At 37.6% G+C, this 24,612-nt stretch overlaps 1 protein-coding gene across 7 annotated transcripts in view; it reads left to right on the forward strand.

Moving 5' to 3' along the window:
- TBCK (TBC1 domain containing kinase) overlaps positions 1–24,612 on the forward strand; it is a 259,980-nt gene that overhangs the window by 170,559 nt on the left and 64,809 nt on the right. For all 7 annotated transcript variants that reach the window (XM_072625035.1, XM_072625034.1, XM_072625038.1 and 4 more), the window contains one exon: positions 10,925–11,100. In XM_072625035.1, the coding sequence (XP_072481136.1) occupies positions 10,925–11,100 (176 nt within the window). The remainder of the gene's footprint in view (positions 1–10,924; positions 11,101–24,612) is intronic.

Here is a 24,612-nt window from a genome sequence, read left to right on the forward strand (position 1 = left end):
CTCTCCCCTAACCATTATTTTCAAAATGCATTTAGTGTCTTAAAAGACCAGTGGGTACAGACAGGTAGATTAAAGGGATGCAGATCACTTTTACAATTTAAAAACTGATGTAAATTAGAGGTGTCCAACATACTACCCAGAAGCCAGTACCACAGGCTACACTTCAGAGTGAGTGCATGAACCAAATATAATTGGGAAACATAAAGTATATAAAAATGTAATAGAACATAAATAATGTGAAAATGTAGTTTTCTAAGTCAATATGCAGTCCAGAGCGGCACCCTTCTTCTAGCTGAGTTTGACACCATTAATGTAGACCATTTAAATGTTGCTATGTCCTTATGATGTCATCGTTAGTTGGGTATTTTATTTATATGTGTATGTATATATTATATATGTATAGATATACACAAATATGTGTGTATACAGTATGTTGTGTTATAATATAAATTACATATATAAGACATAAATATAATAAAATAAATTTAATATATAATTTAAAATAAAAAATATATCCATAAATAGCATATCCTAATAATCTCTCTCTTCCCCAGACCAGTAAAAACACAATGCGTTTGTTTTAAACTAGAGAACAAAAAACAGAAAACCTTCTGGACACAAGGCTTTAAAATCTTTATGTCCTTTCTAAACCCTTCCTTGTTGTAGACAATGTAAAAACATTGTGGTATCAGTGCCATGGTTGTTGAATTATTGAAACAGGTGAGGGGAAAAAAGTATTAATGTATTTAGTTGAAAGGTTTTCTCATTCTGTGTCAGAGATGAATATTAGTCTCATTTTCATAAGTAAAAGTCAGGTGATTGGTGAGTCTTAGAAAGGAAGCATTCTTATGTCACATTGTCCAAGGAGTCTGCTGAAATTCTTCTGAAGTAAAGACGTTCAAAATCAGATTTCTCTGGTAACAGTTACCAGTGGGATAGCAGCTTTAAATTAAATAAATTTATGTTTTAATTATTTAAGAGCCTTATTTTTCTTTGCTGCTCATGAAAATGCAGGTGGTGTTAATTATAATCATTATTTTTGATGAGTATTGTCAAGTCAGCTGTATCACACTAGCATTTTGCAGTCCTTGTGATTTTCTAGTTGGGAGATTAGTTTAGGGCTGGCGTAGGTCTTTGTAATTTGGTAGCCCTGTTATAAAGCCTCTTCTGTTCATGAGAAGTAAGATAATCCAACCTGGAACCAGTTTTCAAATAAAGTGTAAAAAAATAAATGAGAGAATCCTGTCTTCTTCCATGAGATAGATATTATAGTAAAGGTAAAAACATTTCTAAGTTTCATTTCACTCAATAAGAAATTGCACTTTTTCCAAATTAACATCTGTTCCTCTTAAGACAGTCAGTCCAGAGATATTTATTGAGCCTTTATTATGTGCCAGACATTGTGCCAGGTATACTGAGGATATGAAGGAGCTCGCGTTCTGATCAGAGAGGCAAAATGCAAACAACTACGTGTATGCCAGATATGTTATTATTCAGTTGTGTTAGATCCTTTGTGACCCCACTTTGGGGTTTTCCTGGTAAAGATACTGGAATGGTTTGTCATTTCCTTCTCTAGATCATTTTATAGATGAAGAACTGAGGCTTGTAGGGTTAAGTGACTTCCCCAGAGTCACACATCTAGTAAGTGTCTGAGGCCAGATTTGAACTCATGAAGAGCAGTCTTTCTGATTCCAAGCCCAGTTTTCCATCCACTGTGCCACCTCGCTGCTCTGTAAGATATATATGTAGTATCAATGGAAGGTAATCTCAGATGGGAAGACATTAGCAGTAGGGAAAATCAGAAAAGACCTGAAAAGGTGGGTTTTGTCCTGAATCTTTAAGAAGTTTGTTGTTATTTGAGTTTGCTGTTGCGGTTTCTACAAGGCATCCAGTGGCTCAACCTGTTAGCCCTTCCTCAATCAGGCTGTCAACAGAATTATATTTTATGTGAGGGACTGTATGATATTCAGAGAGGTATGTGACAAGGAGCTAGCCATCTCATTGGGAGTGAAGATATACTAAAAAGGGGACTAACGATGTAAGGTATATATCACAGGTGGAAGAGGGAGAGAGAGCTTTGGGCTACAGAAAGGAGAGGCTTCACAGGATGTTATAGAGGATGGAAGTATTTACTGCTGCCATATTTCCTACAAGTTTCTAGAGAAAGAAAAAGATTATCTGTGAAAAGATTGGTGCTATCTTCCTATAGAGAACAGTGCCAAACAATGAACAAATTGTTTCTAAACTTCATAAAAAATTTTTTTTGGAAATAAAATAACACTGGCAATATCTAGCATGGGATTCTGCTCGTAATAGTGGTCAAGTCAGTAAGCATTTACTAAGCACCCACTGTGTTCCGGGCATCATACTAGTAATGCAACAAAAAAAAAAAAAAAGAGGCACCTCCCTCAAGGAGCTCACAAAATCTAGTGGGGATGAGGGAAGAGACTATGCAGACAACTATACATAAACAGGATAAATTGGAGACATTCTCAGCAGGAAAGCACTCATGTTAAGAGAGATTGCAAATGACGACTTGCAGAAAGTGACATTTAAATTCGGGATTCAGGAGGCAGAGCTAAGGAAAGAGAATTGCAGGCATGGGAGACAGCCTGTAAAAATGCATGGAGTATCAAGTGGAAAAAATAGTCACTGATTCATAGAGTGCATGGAAGGAGATAAAATATAAGACGACTGGGAACGTAGGAAGGGACTAGATTGTAAAGGGCTTTAAAAGCCCAATGGAGGATTTTATATATAATCCTGAAGGCAGTTGGGAGCCACTACTAGCACTGAGCGGTCAATTTTGGTTGGATGGATCCATGATGAATGAATGTAGTCCAAGTATGACTTTGACCCTGAATGTGGATTAAAGTGCTAATAACCTTCAAAAGTTTCACAAAGCTGAGAATCTGTGATAGTCTCTGGCCTTTCCTTTGTATTCTTAGCAAGATCCTCTTGGACAAATAGAGGAAGAGGACTTCCTAATGATCTAGAAACAAGCTAATTAAGAGCTAATCCTACAAAATATTTTTTTCAAATTTATTTCTTTTGAATTATTATTGAGCATTTCTAATTCTTCTTTGATCTTTCTGGGCATACTGAAAAATCATAAGGGAGGTCAGGGTTTCCTCAAAACAGTCTTACTGGTACGTGTAGCTCTTTTCTCATGACCCATTCCTTCATCCAATGCTGCCTTCGATCATAACCCCCTGTGTTAGGTAAGCCTTTCATGGCTGGGAGAAACTCTTCTTGGTTTTGCATTTGGGTGCATGTGGCTTTCAGCCCTTTCTTTCTTGTAAAGTGGTGTTTTCTTGGCTTCTTCCTCTCATCACACGTCCCATGCCCTCAGTTTCTATTCCTGCTATTTCATGAGATTAGATCTTACTATTTAAACGATGATTTCATGTACGGCATGATATCAGCTAAGTGGCAGAGATAGAGTACAGGCCCTGGAGTCGAATCTGAGTTCAAATCCAGTCAGGCAAGTCACTTAATCCTGTTTGCCTCCATTTCCTCATCTGCTAAATGACCTAAAGAAGGAAATGGATGGTAAACTACTCCATTATCTTTGCCCAGAAAACCCCAAATGGGATCGTGAAGAGTCGTACACAACTAATTGACTAAAAATAAAAAAATAATATGCACACACACACCCCATTCCTCCCCCCCCCCCCCACAGTAGAGGTGTTTTGGATGTAGATCCTAATAATTTTTCCCTATCCATTGATTAAAAGCCCTAAATGCAAGTTGTGGTCTACTCTTACTCCCAAGTTTTTGTCTAGAATAAGGCACATAGGACTGATCTATGCTCGAGGCAAAAAATTCAGGATTATTGCCACATTCACAGCAAGAGTAGAAAAGGGCAACCTCTCTGGTACTCTTTTCCATCCTAACCTGTATAGTCACAAAACTCCATGATTTTCATATGTTTTTTCCAGAAAACAACTTCTAGAGACTATTGTCTCCTATAGGAAGTAAGTGATATGGCTAAGAGATTAACTTGGAAATACTTATAGATTGTATAGTCTAATAAGCTTTACAGAACATATATTTCTGAATGACCTAGGCCAGAAAGGTCTCTATTATTCATTTGTTTCAGTCATGTCTAACTCTCCGTGACCCCATTTGGGGTTTTCTTGGCAAAGATACTGGAGTGGTTTGCCATTTCCTTCTCCAGCTCATTTTACAGATGAAGAAACTGAAGCAAACAGGATTAAGTGACTTAGCCAAGGTCACACAGCTAGTAAGTGTCAGAGACTAAATTTGAACTCATGATAATGAGTCTTCTGACTGCAGGCTCAGCCCTCCATCCACTGCAGCACCTCGCTGCCCTCTACTGGGTTTTACAGAGCATATATTTTAGAATGACCCAAGCCACAAGGATCTCTAAGGCCTGGCTAATTAAGCCAGATGTGCTTTGAAGGTTTTACATCACTCCAACTTACAATTATTTTATAGGTTTGCTATCTCTCCTCAGTTTCTTCCCTTTTACTTTTCACTGCGGCCCTGTTTGCTCCTTCTAATTTGTGGTTTCTAATTTGCCAGGAGCTAGTAAATCAGATAATTGAGCTCATTAAAACTGTGTCTAAATAGCTGTTCATACCTTTCGATACAGAGATCCCATGACTGATGATGTATCCTGAGGATGTTATTAACAGCTGGGAAAGACCCATATGTATGGAAATGTTCATGGCAGCATATTTGTGATTACAAAAAGCTAGAAACTCAATTCAATTCAGGTACCCTCTTATGAGTCAGGTACCATGCTAGAAGACCCTGGAGATGCAGAATCAAAACTGAAATAACCTTGACCTCAAAGAACTTACATGCCCAATAGTTAGTTAATGGTTAATCAATCATATACTATTATATGAGTATAATAAAATATCACTAGGCTATAAGGAGGAACAGGATCAAGCAGGCCGGGAGTAGCAAAAGCAGATGGGTGGCCCAGTAGATAGAACATTGGAACTTGAATCAGGAAAACTTGAGTTCATATGTGACCAAGGTCACCGGGTGACCTTGAGCAAATCACTTAACCTCTGTTTACCTCAGTTTCCTCAGATGTAAAATGAGGATAGTAGCACCTACCTCCCAAAGTTGTTGTGAGATAATTGTAAAACAGGATAATAATTGTAAAGGATTGAGCACCATGCCAGGCACAGAGTGGGTGTTATATTATCGTTAGCTATCATATGTATCATTATTGCCATTATTAACATCGTCATCACCATCATCATCATTATTATTATTAGCTAAACCGGGAGATAAACCCAGGCTCACTGTTGCTAAATCTGGTGCTGTTTTTGATTACTCTGACCAAATGAAATAATACATGAAAATATTGTGGAAATGAGGTGATGTATGTAAAGCTCTCTCTAAATGCCAGATGTTGCTTTTTTTTTTCTTTTTTTGGTTCTGATCCCTGGATGCCAGCCGTCCTTTTTTAGCACTATATCCTATTCAATTATCAATGAGTCCTCACCTTTCGATGAGCCCTGGGGAATACTGAAACCAATGTCATTTAGCAGTTGTCAGGACCAATAGATCAGTGACACCGTTTTTTCCTACTGGCTCTTTTGCAGCCCTGTCAGTTGCAACATGTTACAAAGTTAAGGGACTTGGTTTCCACTGACCCTTTTCAGCTAAAGCAACAAATTTTTTCACTGTCTGTAGCTATGAAAATAGCTTTGTTGTAGGGCAGGGTTAAGGTTAATGCACTGGAAAGTTAGTGGATTTACCTCTTCAAAGTGTCAGTATTAAATTCCTATTGTTTCCAGTTGAATAGATTGTTGCCTCCGGTTTTGCAAGGAATTTTACTTGATTACCTTGTGTGGATACATGAGTAAGATGCGCTTTGGACATGAATAACTTAGGGCTCCCTCTTTCCTCTTAAAAGCATGACACAGAATTTTCCTAGGAAGGTGTTTGAGTTCATCTTTCTAATAAAAAATAAATTGGAAAGTAATATAGGATATTAGGAAAACCACTGGATTGGAGTCAGAAGATTTCTGTCCAAATTTACATTCAGATATTTACTAGCTGGGTGACAATGGGAAAGATATATGAAGCCTCTCACTTCTCTCATCTGTAAAGTGGGGATAATAACTCTTGTAGAGAAAAAGGTCATGGTGTAGTAGGAAAAACTCAAGATTTGAAATCATGTATAATACGGGCTTTGGTTCTGTTTCTATCACTAGCTACCTATATGGCATTGGGTAAGATGTTTCACTTTTCGGAGACCCCATCTCCTCATCTGTAAAATAAGGAGACTGAACGAAATATTCTCTAAGGTCCCTTACAACTCTGAATTTATGACTTAGGACCTAGGTAGCTTTTTTCTTTTGATTGCATTTATTGTAATGAGATTTGGTGTATTTGTCCATCCATGAAATTCAGTAGGTCCCTCATTGCCACACACTCCTAAAAATGGTAAATAAGTAAATACTTGATTATGCAACTATGAGATAGCATGCTTAAGTGGACTGGAACACCCTGACTTACTGGAGAAGGTCCAGCTACATGTAAACCAGGGAAGTGACTTCTACGAATTGTTTTGGAACCTAGTAGAAACTACAGATGTCCCTCATATGTTCTCAGCAAAATTCTCTTCACATAAGCATTCACTCCCAAGAGTGTTTATGCTGTGTGAGGTATCCCAATCTATAGGCATCCATCCAAAGGGTCACCTCAGGACTTGAAAGAGGTTGACAGGCTATTATTAATAATAATGTTGCTCTTATTAATAATATTAATCAAGGATATTACCAATAGCATTGAATAATTGTATTACTATTAATTAATTTAGTAATATTTTACCTAACTATAATAATTATTGTAAATAATAATAACTACCATCTATATAGCACTTGAAGGCTAACTCATTTGATCCTCACAACCACCCTGGGAGATAGGTACTATTATTACCACCATTTTACAGATGAAGAAACCGAATTACAGGGAGGTTAAGTGACTTGCCCAGGGTCACCCAGCTAGAGAATCTCTGAGGCAGGATTCAACTAAGGTCTTCCTGATCCATCTTCCATTCTCTTCATTGGGCCACCTAGGCCTACTATGTGCAGTTTACTGTGCCACTCACCTTAGAAAACAGAACGTTCATCCAAAACATGATCCCTGTCCTCATGTCTCTTAGAGTCAGAGAAGAAAGCTATGACACATCTATGAATAACTGTAATATAAGATAATATACAAGGAGTCTCAGGAACATGGTAGAATTACAACACCAAACAAGTGTCTTTAATCTCAACATATATTTCTAGAACAGTAAAAGAAGTACAAAAAAGAAGCAAAACTAGCAGAAATCCTCAAAAATAAAAATTTTGAATCCTTCAGAGAAATGAGCAAATTGAAAAACCCCAAGATAATGGAAGGGGGGACAAAAAACCAAACACCAACACAGGCCATCCCCATTCAATAAGGAACAATCACCAGAAAAAGGGGACAAAAAGACCCAAAAAACTACCACTTAATCTTACTGCAAGGTGATGAGATGTGGCAGTCAAGAAAATACTGGTTTAGAAAAGGAATTAATTTTTTTATGGGAAAAGATGGTAGGTTGTAAGTAGTAGTACCTTGTAAAACGGAAGGAAGCAATGAAGAAACAGTTTTACACAAAGCTTGATGTGAAAACTAATTAAAATATCCCATTCCAAGAACATTTCAAAATGAATTTGGAAAGCATACAACAAATTAAAAAAAAAAATTATAAGTAAACAAACCCAAAGACTGTGTCAGCATTTCTGCAACAGCCTTTTTTTTTTTCTCATGATGATGAAAAGTATTTTATATTTTGGCTGTGCTGCGTGAGGGAGTGGAAATAATACTAAGGAAAACAAAAACATCAGAGGTTGATGTTTGAGGCATATTTTGAGGGCCTCAGAGGACCTGAAAAGAGGTTGGTGGGCTATTAGAATAGTCTAGCCCAGGAGGTTTTAACCTAGGCATTCTGAACTTGATCTTTTTAAAAAGTATTTTGTTAGCTGTATTTTAATATGTTTGATTTCCTTTGTCATCCTATTTATTTTATATATTTGAAAGCGTTATTCTAAGAAGGGGTCCATCCATTGACTTAGACTGCCAGAGAAGTGCATGACACTAAGAAAGGTCAGGAACCTCTGGATTGACCTGAGAACTTTCACTAGATGGTTGAAGGAGAAATAAACAACCTGCCTTTGGTTAGAGGTATGGCACTTTGGGTCTCTACTTATTCCTCTTGTAATGTAGTGGGAAAGGAACTGAACTTTACATTAGCAAACTAGATTCAACCACTACGAGGTCTGTATTCCAAAGAGATAAAAAACAAAAAGGAAAAGGGCCTATATGTACAAAAATATTTATAGCAGCTCTTTTCTAGTGGCAAAGAATTGGAAATTGAAGGGTTGTCCATCAGTTGGGGAATGGCTGAACAAGCTGTTGTACTGACTGTGATGGAATACTATGATTCTATAAGAGACGATGAGCAGGATGCTCTTAGAAAAACCTGGAAAGACATGAACTGATGAAAAGTGAAATGAACAGAACCAGGAGAATGTTGTATGCAGGAGCAGCAATATTGTAGGGTAATTTACTGGGAATGACTTCTTCTCAGCAATACAATCCAAGACAGTTCTGAAGGACTTGGGATGAAAATTGCTGTCCATCTCCAGAGAAGTGATGGAGTCTGAATGCAGATAAGAGCATACTTTTTCTTCACTTTTTAAATTTTTCTTAGGGTTTTTTGATCTGTGACTTTTTACATGACTTAAATGGAAATATGTTTTGCATGATTGCCTTCTCAGTGAGACAGTGAGGGGAGGGAAGGAGGAAAAGAATGTGAAATTCAAAAAATTTTTAAAAACAAATGTTAAAAATTGCTTTTATATGTAATTGGGAAAAAATATTAATTTTTTTTTAAAAATAAGGAGACTAGATTTGAGTCCTGGCTCAGACTTCTAGTAGTTTCATGAACACATAATCACATAATCTCTCTGAGGTTCAGTTTGTAAAATGGGAATATTTACACAACCATACATACTTTTTTGCAGAAAATATACAAGAGTTAACATTTCCCTCTAAATTTAATGTGCATAATAACTCCTAAAAACCTGAAATTTGAAAGAGAACGAAGTCTTAAATGCAAGTGGCACTTATTAATTTGCTTACAATTAATCCCCCTCGTCTTTCTGCCAGCTCTCTCCCTCCCTCCAACATAGAAAGCTTCACTTAAAGGAATCTATTGTTCATTCCAGAAATTGCTGAAGGAAGGAAGACATCAGCTTTGAAGTTGATTACCTTGTAACCCTGAGGGTCAGTGTTCTTTGGTAAAGAAAGATGAGAATATTAATGAATATTGAGTTAGTTGGCCCAGACCTGGGTGCTTAGAGACCAGTGTCATCATTAGCCCTCTCCAATTCTGCCCCAGCTTTGCAGTGATAATATGGTAGAAAGAAAGGGCGGAGATGGGCTAAATTACATGCATAAATGTGACTTATTCCATAGGGTTTGAATGAGACAACAAGATATATGTTTCGGTATAAATATGAACAGATGACAGTGACAAAGAACTCCTCACCACATCACAATTCATCATATTAAAAGTAACATTGTTTTTCCTAATCCATTGCCTAATTGTTTTTTTTCATTCTAGTCATATTTTAATAAAGTTACTATGTTTATTTGGAGCAGAGACAGAGAAGAATCAATCAAAACTCATTCCAGTTTTCCTATCACATTGCAAGTCATCTCTGGATATATGTTTTCTCCTGTGATTCCCCCCGATGAGTTCTTCTTTGTAAAAAAGAAAGAAAAAAAACAGCTAAATAGAACCAGCCAACTCAGTGAACACCTTGGCTGGCATAGGTACCAAAAAAAAGGGAAGCATGTTTTATGTTGATATTACTGTACTCATGTATGTTGTTTTCTTGATTCTGCTTGCTTTTTCCTTCATTACCTTATAAAAATCTTTCCATGTTTTTCTGAATTCTTCATATGTGTCATTTCTTATGGCATAACAGTATTCTAATGCATTCCCATGCCACAGTTTGTTCAGCCATTCCCTAATCATTGGGCACCTGCTTTGTTTTCAGTTGTTTTTTCCTACCACACACAAAAAAATTGCTGGTTGGAAACTTCAGTACACAAAAGACTCTTTCCCCAATATTTTCCATCATATGAACTCAGCAGTGAGACTGGGTATAGACAATCCAATGATCTTTCTGGCATAGTTTCAAATTGTTTTCCATAATGATTGGACCCATTCATGGCTCTGCCCCCAGGTTAGTGGTACACCTTCCTTCTCATAGCCTCTTGGACGCTGTCTGCTTCTTTCATTGTTTTTGTCAATTTGCTGAGTGTCTTGTGAAACCTCACAGTTGTTGTAAAGTGCATTTCTCTTACTCTTGATTTAATAATAATAATAAGTAATAGCTAACATTTATATAGCTCTTACTGTGTGCCAAAACTGTGCTAAGTATTTTACAATTATTATCTCTTTCGATCCCCACAACAACCCTAGGAAGTACTATTATTATCCTTATTTTACAAATGAGGGAAGTGAGGCAAATGAGGTTCAGTGACTTACCAAGCAAGTAGCTATCTGAGTCAGGATCTGAACTCAGGTTTTCCTGACTCCAGACCTGGTGCTGTATCCACTGTGCAACCTAGTTACCTAATGTTCTGGAGCATTTTTTCATGTCTGCTGATAATTCTATTGAAAACTTCATATCCTTTAACCATTTATGTCTTTGGGGACATGGTGCTTCATTATCAGGATTTTTTTTTAATAGCTTGATTTGATGGGCATATGTTACCTTGTTATTTTTAGTGCTTGGAAAAAATGGAGATAGTTGGGGATTGTGGTTTGCTTGATTAAAAGTTGTAATTTCAGGTCCCTACATTTGTTTTATTTTCATTTCCCATACAGAAATTGACATTGAGCGTTGTGTCCGTGAATCAATCAATTTGTTTTGCTGGACCCCAAAGAGTGCTACTTATAGACAACATGCGCAGCCTCCCAAACAATCTTCTGACAACAATGGAGTGAGGAATTCCATGCCTTATTTCTCAATTGACTCTCAGGATGCTCCTAAGACAGACTTGGTATGTCTCTGCGTCTTAATTCATCTAATCACACATACAATTTGTTAACATCATAGTTTGTACACTTTATAATGTAAACATATTTTGCAAAGCACTTGGAGTCATTTGTTTACATGATGAGGTCAGTGTCCAGTATATTTTATGGCTATTTCAGCTGGTTTGTTTTTTTTCCATGTAGAGCTAGAATGGGTTTCTGAGGTTGAGTCTCATACCCTTATTTTACAATTGAGGAAACAGAGGCCCAGATGGGTAAAGTGACTTACCTAGGGTTACAATTCATAAGTAGCAGAACCAGGTTTTGAACTCAGGTTCTTTTGATTCCAAAACAAGCACTTTTGGTAAATTCACTTTATGTTAGCTTACTTGTAAAATAGTTTTAAAAGAGTGAATGAACCCAAGGAGGATTAGTGAATATATCTGACCTGGAAATCTGTACTTCTTTATTATTACTTAACAAGTGAAGCAAAATTTTAGAAAACCATGAAACTCAAGATTTGCAATTTTTGTGTTTAATTAAAAAGAAGTACATTTTTCTATATAATAACTTGCAAGACTATTAGTTATAATTCTTCATATCTTTTAAAATGTCTTAAGCTGCTAGACATACCTTAAATAAGTGTTTTCTACAAAATCACCTTAAAATTTGCCCACATGAAAGGATACATATTTTGCCAAATTTAGTAAGGTGTGTGGAGTTACTTTAACTTTAAATAGTAAACATAATGGAGAATTTTCTAAAACTGTATTAAGGCATTTTTCTCATTCTCCTTTAACATGTGTTAAAGACATTTGTGATTTTAAAAATATACATATATATACATACCCACACACATATACGTATGTATATATTAATTCACTATTCAATCTCTACCTCTTTCCTGGGTTCCTTCACTTCTTCACATATATACAAACAGTGAATTGCATCTTATGGTTATATTTATCTTATGTGCCCCTCCATCAACAAATTTTATTAAGTGCCACATAAGCATGACCCTGATTGTGCTCAACAGACATAATCTCTTTTCTTTTTTTCTTAATAGTATCTGTTTTTTCAATTATTTGTAAAGATAATTTTCAGCATTCATTTTTGTAAAATTTTGAGTTCCAAATTTTTCACCATTCCTCCCTTCCCTCCACCTCCCCAAGACAGAAAGCAATCTGATATAGGTTATACATATATAACGATGTTAAATGTATTTCCACATTAGTCAGGTTGTGAAAGAAGAATCATAACAAAAGGGAAAAAACCACTAGAAAGAAAAAAGCAGAAATAGTCTGCTTTGATCTGCATTCAGACTCCGTAGCTCTTTCTCTGGATGTGGATCGCATTTTCTATCATGAGTCTTTTTTGAGAAGACCTACGTCTATCACAGTTAATCACTGCACAGGCTTGCTATTGCTGTGCACAGACTTCTCCTGGTTCTGCTCATTTCACTCAGCATCAGTTCATGTAAGTCTTTCCAGTTTCTTAGAAATCTGCCTGCTCATCATTTCTCATAAAACAATAGTATTCCATTACATTCATATACCACAACTTGTTCAGCCATTCTCCAAGTGATAGGCATCCCCTGAACTTTTCAATTTTTGGCCACCACAAAAAGAGCTCTGTAAATGTTTTTGTACATGCAGGTCCTTTTCCCTTTTTTATAATCTCCTTGGGACACAGACCTGGTAGTGGTATTGCATGATTTTATAGCCCTTTGGGAATACTTCCAAATTGTTCTCCAGAATGGTTAGATCAGTTCACAGCTCTACCAGCAATGCATTAATGTTCCAGTTTTCCTATATCTTTTCCAACATTTATCATTTTCCTTTTCTGTCATGTTAGACAATCTAATACATGTGAAGTGGTACCCCAGAGTTGTTTTAATTTACATTTCTCTAATCAATAGTATATAATCCCTTTTCTTAGAACATGTTCTTAACCTGGAATCCAGATACCCCAAAAGGAATATATGGATAAATTTCAAGAGCTCTATGAACTTTGATGGGGGGGAAAACATCTTTATTTTCATTAACTTTTCCTTTCCTTGGTAATCATACATATTTTGTTTTATGCTTTTAAAAACATTATTGTGATAAGGAGTCCATAGACATCATCAAGTTGCTAAAGGGATCCTTGACAGATGCAAAAAAGGTGAAGAATTTCTAAAAGCCTGGATTCTAAAATGAGTAATGTTCTTCTGAACATTTTTATGAAAATGTGTATTAATACATCACATCAGAGACGAGTAATGTTAAATCAAAATATGGGCTACTAAATAATTATTTATAATGTATTTGCATCAAAAATTTTTGTTTGGAAAGTTCGAATTGCTTTCTGCAGATGAGTTAATTTTAGGAAGTTATCTCTCTTTTACTTGGGTAGTTGTTTGGGAAAAGGAAGACAGAATGAAAGAGGTGAGAACATGGCTTATACTTGATAACTTAGAATGAAGGAATGATAGAAATCTATGAAAGACTGGAAAAGCCAATTTATTAAACTTTAGCAAAGCTCCATTATGCAGTCAAGTGTAGTATATTCTTCTTTCGGATCCTATGACAAACAGAAAATGACCATAGAAGATAACAAGATTACCATATTGATAACATGTCATATTTATATGGTACTTTGCAGTCTACAAATCTGTTTCCTCACAAACCCCATAAGCAAGGCACTGCAATCATTGTTATCGTCATTTTGCAGATGAGAAAACTGAGACTTTGAGAGGTTAAGTGATTACCATCACTTGTATTCTGTGATATGTTGAGTAGTGCTGATTCCCATATACTTTCTCAGGGAAAAAAAAATTCAGCTTATTTTTAAATGTGGTTTACAGATTATAACTATCACACTGACATCCCAAGTTATGGATGGTTTATGTTCTAATATTTTTAAATTGCAAAGGCTTTGTGAGAATAAATGATCTCTAAAGGCTAAATCCATGATCCTCTGAAGACCTTGTATTTCTAGATCATTTGTAATTGCAATCATATGGGCCATAGAAATAGGTCCCTTGTTGTTGTTGGATTCATCCCCAACACTATGAGGTTTTGCTGCCGTTTTTCTGTTGTTAGGGCTCCAGTGTCTGTGATGGAGGGATATCCATTCCAGAAATAGGGCCTCCCAACTTCTGTTGCTTTCTAATCTGTTGGCTTCTGATCACAGAATCAAAATCTTGGGGCTAGAAGGGCCTTTAGAGGCCATCTAGTGTCGTCCTGCCTCCCATCCCAATATATCATTTAGACTTGGATTTCAAATGACCTTTACTTTTTTGTTTTAGTGCTATTTTGATCCCAAAATTCTTAAAGAATGTGCCAGTAGAATTATTTCATCTGGTGCCAAGGCCTCCGTCATCCACTTTTTGCCTTAAACAGTGTAGTTCTTTGCACATAGTAGACGTTCAGAGCTTATACAAGGGATTTGTATGCCTTAGGCAACTGAAAATCATGTCCCCTTTGTTTTACTTTCTGTTGCAGACTTTGAGCCTGTATTTATGACATGTATAATTTGATTTTTAACAAAATTAATAGCTATGTGCTTTAAGAGTAAAATTTTCTGGCATTAAAATATATTCATTTATAAAAGTTATATTGAGTTATATTGAGAAGTACCCTTCCTTCATCGTGCCCTGAGTGGCTGCTTACCTTGCCTATACAACCTAGGTCCTGCACTGGGTTCAATATGGATCTATTGCAGTCTGAATAGAAGGCTAGGAGTACAATTTCCCCATTGAGGAAAAATGCAAGAGAGGAATATAATTTTTGTGGATGAAACAAAAAGCTCTATTATCTATGAAAAAGGGCACACTGAATGACCCACTGTGATGAGTTTATGGTAGGACACAGACACGACTTGGGAAGACATGTGAGATCCCAACCAGCATCTCTAGAGGGAATACCTACATTGATAAAATCACAGATCTGTTAGAGTTTGGGAGGTCAACATTATTTCCCAAATATCTAACTCATGCAGTACATGCGTGTGTATGTGTGTGTGTGTGTGTATGCGTGTGCGCATGTGCTATGCACAGATGTGTAAAGCATTGTCCTGGGCACACTAGGAATAAGTCCTTAGTGATATTCAACAATTCAGTTGAGTATGCTATTCATGAAGTTAATGAAAAACACTTTGTATTTCTGGTCTAGGTAAGCATCTATTTGCTAATTTGCTAATTTTGCATTCATATTAGATTTAGTCAGCAAAGTGGATAGAGTGCTGGACCTGGGTTCAAATTTGAGTTTTAATACTTACTAGTTATGTGACCCTGGATAAGTCCGTTAATCTCTCTGCTTGCCTGTTTCCGCAGCTGTGAATGGGGGATCACAACAGCACCTGCCTCGTACGGTTGTTGTGAGGATCTCTGCAGTACTTAGCCCAGTGTCTGGCATGTAGTAGCACCTAATGAATGTTTCTTCCCTTCTGTTCCCCTACTGTTTTGTGTGACTTTGGACAAGTGATCTCACCTCTTAGGCCTTCTGTCATTGGATGAACAATTCCCAGCGTTCCTAAATCTCTGTAAGAGGGATTCATTTTCCCTAAAAGCCAGCAAAGCTGTCCATGGGAATTGATTGATCCTTGTGTCCCTTAACTTAGTGTCTTGGTCACCTAAGGGCATAAAAAAGTGCCCTCCCTGCTCCTCCATGTGGAGTAGGGGCCCTCCTGAATTGGTAAAGGCCATGGCCCACCCCGCGGACCAGAGGATGTTTCCATATAGAGACAAGGGACACTGTCTATAGAAGCTAAGAAGGTTACTGTGTCCTTGATCTGTCACAGCTATGTAAACCTCCTTTTGTTAACTGTTCATTGATTTTCAAGTGTTTCATTTAGTCGCAGAATAGAACCTGAATTAACAGGTGCCAGCTAACACCCTTTCATTTCTACATCTGTGCATTGAGGATGTGAATAGGTGACCTCTGAGGTCTAAATCTATGATCTTGTGATCTCATGGCTACTGAAATATTACTGCCTATCAGTCCCAGGTGGGTGTTGATGAGTATAAGTAAACTCAAGAGAAAAAACAGACATCATGCCATAGTGGAAGAGTGCTAGACTTGGAGTCAAGAGGACCTAGAGTTGAGTCTTGCCTCCAACATTTAGTACCTGTGTGACCCACGGCAAGTCGTTTAATGTCTCCAACCTCCCTTTACTCATCTGTTAAATGGGAGAGGGGAGGGTTATATGGTTATATTCCTTAACCTCTCAGATTCCTTCCAGCTCTACATATACCATCTTATGAATTTTCTGAAGTAATGTAAGGATTTAATTTGTCAGAGCTTACCCACGTGATCACAACTTCTCAGCATTTAGTTTCTGACCTTGTCTTTTTCCTTGGTTCACTCAGGTCTACAAGGACATGCACATATGTTTACACATATGCATAGCCTTGTGGGTTTCTTGGGACTTAGGCTTTTTGGATTATTTGGTGTTGAAACAAAAGTTTAGAGAGAACAGAACCTAGTACTGTCTTTAAAAAAGAAAAAGTCAGCCAGCATATTGAAAGCAGAATGAGAAACCAAATGAGAGACACACACTTGTTTACCATAATTGTTCACCTAATTGTTGTAGATGAAATAAAAACAGAAGCTTCAGTTGGGTACCTTGAAGTATATAATTAGAGCCATACTTTCTTTGTGTTACTGTTCCCATACCATTAAGACCCAAAACATCTTTCCTTAAATTCCTTAGAGTTTAGAAGCAATTAAAGTAGGCCTAATTTCAATTCTAGGTGAAAGTTTTAAAAAAGTCTAGTTAGAGAAATGAGGTTCATCCTGCACTAGCAAGGTCGAGGAGAATAGGGATTCATCATAAGAAAATAAATTCCTTTTCCGCCCCCATTAGTTTGCCACAGTTGTTAGAGCATTCCAGTCCACAACACCACCTCCGCAACCCTGCCCAGAGAGGAAGTCACAGCATCTCAAAAAGCTACCAGGCTTTATGTGCCAGAGAAGCAAGGGTTGGAGGGCATTCAAAGGACTTGGCTTTATCGATTAGAACAGTGTTTTTCTTTAGCATAAGGCCAGAGTTGACGCAAGGGCGACAGAGAAACTTCTTAAGAAGAATTTTTAAGAAATGCAGTAAGAATTGTAAGCATTGTCAGAAAGTTTCCTTTAAGGTATGTGAACAAAGAATCACTGCCTGGAAAAATACTCTAGTGGTATTACACAGTGTTTAATTCTAAAGCCTATAAAAACCCATGAAATTGACTCCTACCAAACAGTAAGACAGTGTTAGCAGTCACCATCCAGGTAGGGCTTCAAAAATAACTGCATTTTCCAATTACAGTCCCTATAATAAGTTCTTAATTATTTACTTCATGATTTACTCAGTTGTTTACTAAATTTATTTGCTTTAATGGAGCAAAGTGAGAAGTTCCTAAATCAAAAGTCATTTGGTTTAAAAATGGTTTTGAACTTATATTTGAATTGAGAATGTGTGATATTCTAGAAATTTATGTTTTTATTGATAGATTTTGCTATTATTTTATCTTTATTTCCAAATATATCCCTCTCCTATCATTTATCCACGAATTTAAATTCTGATCATTTGTTCCCAAAGGAAATAGAAAATTACCTACTTTACTAAAACATAAATGTTTCACATCTCCATACAAGCTATTATCTCTCATTCTAATATTGTACAAGGTTTGACTTCTCTTAAAATTTCGCTAAAGCAGAGGCATTTCTGCACATAAAAGTAAAGAGGGAGTTGAAATGTCAATAAATGACATTCTTTAATAGGGTATTAACCCTTTTGAGAGGGTGGGGGGAGGATTAACTCTTAATAGACTGGAAAGCAAAATCTGTCACTAGTAGATGATACCTGCCCAGTGCACGAGTGTATAATGTGGAGCTGACTTCAACATGCAACATTTAGTTACAGTGTACAGTAGTACCTGATGTTTATAAAAAACTTTAAAAGTTTTTTCCTCATCTATTCCTCTGAGGTATGGAATGAAAATATTACTCTCCTTATTTTGGAGATGGCATAGCAGGGCAGGATCAAGAAAGCTTGGGATCAAATCCTGAGATCTAGGGTAAAATCATTTCAACTCAGTACCCCCAGGCAACTATCGAGGATGATAAGTTATAGGCTAGTTGCTAATCTGCACTGGTTGAGGGAATCTCCATGCCAGGGGATTCATTATACCCATGAAAGTACAGGTGTTGACAAAAAAAAGTATGGAGGGGGGGAGGTTAATGAAGAAACTGTCACTCAAAGAGTCTAAGAGACGTTCTGACAATCAGAGTTAAAAGTGTCAGGGTCACACAGTCAGTAAATGTTAGTGCCAAGACAAACCTGGGATTCCCAAGGGTCGCTTCATAATAATCATTAAATTGATAAAATTATGCTGAGTTTGACTTTGGTTCTTGACCTTTTGGTTCATTCCATAAGCCCTCAGTATCAGTTCCTCACCTGTAGAATGGAGATAGTAATAGCACCAACTTCATGAAGTAGTTGTGAGTTATAAAGCGCATCGCAAACATTAAAGCAATGTGTGAATGCCAACTATTGTTATTATTACTACCATTGGCTGCTGTTTTCATGTTGTATTTCATGTGTATTAAAGTGCTGGGTAGGTCCAGAAGAGTTATAAATTTTTCTTATATCTTCCTTTGTTTCCAAAACTAATTGTTATATGGCTTTTGAAGTAACCCTTTGATGTGTGATGTGTTTCCACATGGAAGTACTTAATGTTTGAATTAATGAATGAATGAGTGTGGTAAGGGCCCCTACCGTACAAAGGAAACCATTACATTGAAAACATGTTGCTGGGCAGGTACGTTGTGCTTTTCTGATGTGCTGACCAACTGCACAACCAAAACTCTTTACAAGGGCACATTTAGACTGCCAACACGTGCAGTCCTTCAGCAGCTTAGAAACAACAAAGTTTTGTAAAGTCTTGGTAACAAGAATAATTAGTTCAAATATGAAGCTACAAGAGAGTGAGTGATTCCTCATCTTCCCCACCAAATGGACCCTGTTTAGGCTCACCCTCTTGTCTGTCTGCCCTGGAACATGGACAAGGGTTAGGTGGGTAGACATTCGCTCCATCTGAAAACTGACATAAGTTGCCCTAAGGGATGGATTGGGGAGGGACCTATATTAATTAGATGTCTCTGAAAGCCTTTTCCTGTTTTAAAATTGTGATTCTTTGGTTATAATGTAACAGAGTTTTGGAGGCCTTCTTTTCTGATATAGATAGCCATCCATCGCTCTTCTAGAGCTATTTCCCTATGTTGTAATCACACATACACACAAACATATTTTGTGTCTGTGTGTGTACATCCACATGTATGTATGTATGAGGATGTGTGTGTGTGCATGTGTACATGCACTTTCTCTGTTCACCTCTCCTTTCCTTCTATACCTTGTTACTCTGGGATGAAAAAACAAAGCTCATTGTGAAGTCAATTACTACCCTTTGTTTTATTTTTGAATACTGCCATATTTGGAGCTAACAGCCACTGTATCATGTATATGCCAGTATCATGTATATGTAGTGTGCTCTAATCATTTGTACACACTTGCGTTTTTATGTGTATGTGTGTGGACATGGAGGAGTGTGTGTGTGTGCCTCTCTGTTCACCTCTCTTGGGGGGAAAGAGGGACAGGAACTGAAACTCATGGTTGGGTTGGTCATTGGCCTTTTTTTCTTTTTCATTAATGCCATATTTGGAGATGTGCATGAGCTTGAAGCATGGCTGGGCTTAGTGTTTTTCTTTCTTATTCTGGCATCAATTATTTCCCAAGGCACAGCTGTGTTCATTCTTAGTGTGCCTCTGCCTGTTCTGATAAAAGCTCATGAATCCAAGTGAGCTCTTGGCAGAAAAGTGGATATTAAAATAAATGCTCTGGTCATCTGATTGTGGGAAGGGTGGGAAATTCTTAGAATTCTTCAAGAGAGGTGCCTGGCTGTACCTTATCGCCACCAAGGAATGGCTGCCGAATTTGTTGTACTGAGCCTGCCCTGGCGTGCTGACCCAAACCTAGGCTTTTCTTTAAAAGGCAGCAGAACCTCCTGTCCTTTGACCAAGTCCTAAAACAGCTAAGTATGCAGTGACAAAAAGTGGGTCAGAGTCAAGAGGTCTTCTCAATCCGCTCGGATGGAAGAATTTTTCTTTCCAGTGCGGAGTATTCCATGCAGAAACCCTCCTATCTGTTTAACCCCAGTTCCTTAGTTCTGCCAGAGTTAAAGTCATTGTCTGAGGTCACTCAGGATTGTTGCCTTGAGTGTGGTTGTCTGGATATATGGACCTGTAGGCTGGATTATTGTTTAGATCCTTTACTTTTTTTTAGCAATAATAATAATTAGCATTTTAATAATAGTATTTTAAGGTTTACAAAGCACTTTACAAATACCTCATTTTATCCATACAGCAAACTGGGAGGTAGGTGATATTATTATTCCCATTATCCAGAGGAGGAAACTGAGGGAAACAAGTGTCCAGGGTCACACAGCCAGTAATCATCTGAGGCTAGATTCAAACCTAAGTGTCCCAGTCTCCAGATCCAGAGCTCTATCCTCTGCCCCACCCAGCTACTTTGGGCTCCCAAACAGGTGTGGAAATAAATTTGGATAGAATGGTTCAGAGTCCATGGCAAGCTGATGAGCTTTCTTGATCCCTATAGTTAGTTCTCTCTCCTCTTTTGTTTTTAAATGATTGCATTCATGTTTATCAACTTCCATGTGATATTCTTCCCTCAACCCCCTCAAAGATTCAGTCAGTCAGCAAGCATTTATTAAATGCCTCCTTTGGAGCTACAGAGATGAAAATGAGACATAGGACCCGATTCTATCGGGGAAACAAAATGTACATTCCTAACCATGTACAAAATACAGACGAGTAATAGAGAAAAATTGGTGAGATTTGGATAGATCAAAGGGGAAAGCCATTGCGCAAGTTAATTTTTGTCCACTGTTAGTAACCTTTACCAAAATTAATATTGTAGTTTCACTTGCTTTTGTCTATTTGCATTTGGGTTTTTCTGACATATGCTGTGCTTTGCTGAAGAGCCCTTTACAGAGGTAGCCACATTCTTTCTTCTATTGAGGGTACTTGCAGCACCACTGAGTCCCAGTCCTAGCATTCTAGTGCCCTGTGTGTCCAGAGTGCTCACATGCTAAGAGGGCAGCATGGAACTTTTTGAATGCCCTGGAGATGAACTTGAAAGTTGGAGTGATCTGAGTGGTTGTAATGATTTAAGGTAAAGTTTAAGTGGTTCTTAAACACAGCAGGTTGAGGTGAAACTATAATTAGAACCTGGACCAGGGGTGGGGAACCTGTGGCCTTAAGGCCCCATGTGGCCTTCTAAATCCTTAAGTGCAGCCACCACATTTAGAAGGCCACATGAAGCCTTAAGACTGCAGGTTCCCCACCCCTGGCCTGGACATTCCAAACGTGTTCAGACATTTTATATGCAACTGCCTCAGCCCTTTCATAGAGACCAATCCTACCAGGTAATAATATAGGACAGAATAATACAAGAGAACAAAATACACTACATCACTAAGCCTGTACTGGGTTCAGAGCACTGCCCTAGGCACTAGAGGAGATACAAAGTTTGTGTAAAACTTGGTCCCTCCTTTCAGGAAACTTACTATGCTGGTACTGGTACAATTCATCTACGTTATATTATGTAACTATAATAATGAAGAACAAAATACAATTCTATGTGAGGTCTGAAGGAGAAGGTCATTACTGACCCAAGGAAATAGCCTTAGAACTGGCCCTTTAATACTTCTAGGCACACGCTTTCATTTTTATTCTTCCTCATCTTAGGGCAAAATGCTAATTTTTTCTAAATGCATAGTCTTTTGGTTAAAATATAACAGGGAGAATATGTCTATGGCCTTTTACCTGATCCTTCTGTCTGGAATGTGTGTTTTGTAAGCTTTCAGGGACTGTCCAACAAGACTAAAAGGAGAGGTCAGTTCTTTGTGGTGGATGTTGTTCATTTACAGATTGAACAAATGTAACAAGTATATTTACAAATAGAGTAAGCATTTAATTAAATGCACATTGCTTAACTGATTATTTGACATGTCTTTCCAGAAACAATGAATTTAAATTTAATTACTCTTCCCAGAAAAAGAAATGGAAAGTGGTGCAGGACCACGAAGCATGTCAGGAAGATGGCCAGGATGAAGCCTGGCTAGGGACAGGAGTGTGCTGGAACCAACTCAAACCATCCCTCTCCAGAGCCTATTGTTAAATTGTCAGTGTCAGTACTTACACCACAGAAATTGGCGAACTCTACAAATCAAGGTTCAATTTGTTGTTCTGTTGATTGTCTAGTCTTGGGAAAGTGATGGAGAAAGTATTAATAATGCAGAGTAAATGTAAAAGTGTGTGTCCTGCCTGCAAACATTTTTTTTTTTGCAGAGTGGTTTGTTAAACTTATACATGCACTCTGCTGGTTAGGGATCTGAGACTAATTAGAAATAGTGAGCTCTTATCAGGAGAGCACAGCTCTAGAACAAGATTTTTATACAAGAAGGTGGTGCAAATGAAACATGATGCTTGATACAGTAAGCATTTTCTGCTTCTTAAATATACATAATTACTATCCCTGGAGCCCCATTAATAACAACTGAGGCAGACCATGTTGCAGAGTGGTTTGACCTAGACTTTAATCTTAGCACAGATCTCAACATGATGTAAAGAGAAGGTGTGTAATTTAAATTCCCTTTGACCCAATTCTGAGAGTAAGGAGAAGGGTATGAGTCAGAAACTGGGGTTGACTATATTCTAATTGTGCTTTGTTGTAATATTATTTCTGTCTTCAATTGAGTAGTTCTGGTCCTAACCCACAAGGGTCACTAAAATGACTTTCCTTTGATAAGAGATCCTATCTTTTTACTCATCATTCTACCAGCCTGCATCTTCAACATAATGAAATGCACCTTTGGGGCTTTACGCTAGACGTTTATTGAAAGCTACACTCTCTCTCTTAGGCTGATGAGATGGTATTTAGTCCTCCAAAGGGTTGTTTCTATCTTCCTCAAACAATTCAATTGGAAGCGATTCAATTTCCTGGCATGGCCCTGGTTTACTGTCCAGGTTTCACAGGCGTATAACAATGAGGTCAGCATAATGGCTCTGTAGATCTGTAGTCTCATCAGTGTGGATGGATATTCCTTCCAATGAGGTTTCCTGGCATTGTCTTTATATTCCATGGATGTGAACTGAGCATTGGCTCTATATCAATTATCCCTTGTTCTCTCTACATGACCATTTCTTTTTTCTAGTCAAACATTTCTTAGATAGTACTTCTCCTATGTAGTTACTTGTTTGTGTAACCAGACTTTGAGCTAAATCTGACCTTCTGCATATCGAAGAGAGATAAAGAGGACTTCTCAGAAACATAGTCGAAGTGGATGCCTTAAGTGCCCCTCCCTTTGGGAATGAAAAACTCTGCATGTGGATTCTGGTTTCATTTTTCAGGAGCAGGAGAATGTTTTCAAGAACAGTAATCTAACTGTGGGCTGGCATTTAGATAGAGAGAGTCACACACAGAAAGAAACCCAAAGAAACCGAGAGACAGGCAAGCATACACAGATGCTCCAGAAGGCATTTGACATTGTGAAGCTAAGATTGTGGTGCTAAAATGGCTTCTCTCTCTCCCAACTCTCCAATTCTGCCCATTCAAACCTATTGAGAAAAATCTCTGGGATATGTAATAGGACAGTGCAGTGTTTAGTTTACTCTTTCCCCATCCACCTTCAGATAGCATGCATTTATGCCAAGATTTTTCTGTTCTTGAAAGTGTTAATAATTTCTGGGTTTTTTTTTTTTAGTAACTTAAAAGCTGTCTTACCCTTGATATACAATTATGACTAATTATAACTACTTTGTGCTATGTGTACTAGAGACTTCAGTGGAGTAAACTAGTGAATAGATTGTCATATTCATGTAGAAAGATGCAGAGAATAGATGTTCTGTCTGGACTATTGGAATGGGAGGGAAAGGCTTCTTCTTAGATTCAGTTCAGGGCTTGAGCTATATGAATGGGATCCTTGTGGGGTTTTTTAAAACTAATAATTCTTACAAGTTTTTCAATTATAGAAGAAATTAGATAGACCCTATGATTCAGAGTACCCATTTGCCATAGGTTATATAGGAGAATCAGGAGTGGACAGAGCCAGCTGATATAAGCCTCGGGTTGGTCTGCTCTTTTCATTGTTCCTTGTCTTTTTGTCTTTGGTGAGTGGCTTAGTAAAAGCATTGAGTAAGAGAGAATCCTCTTCCTCTGCAGGCTAAGGTAGAATTTAGGAAAGAGTGAACTCGTCCTTAGGGCAGCTGAGCCGCACAGTGGATAGAGGGCTGGGCCTGGAGTCAGCAAGACCTGAGCTCAGTCTAGCATCAGATACTTCCTAGTTGTGTGATCCTGAGCAAGTCATTTAACTCTGTTAATCACAGTTTCCTCATCTGGAAAATGAGCTGGGGAAAAAAATGGCAAACTACTTCAGTATCTTTGCCAAGAAAACCCCAGAGGGGGTCATGAAAAGTTGGAAACGACGGAACTAC

The sequence above is a fragment of the Notamacropus eugenii genome, chromosome 7 (assembly GCF_028372415.1).
Source record: "Notamacropus eugenii isolate mMacEug1 chromosome 7, mMacEug1.pri_v2, whole genome shotgun sequence".
Lineage (NCBI taxonomy): Eukaryota > Metazoa > Chordata > Mammalia > Diprotodontia > Macropodidae > Notamacropus > Notamacropus eugenii.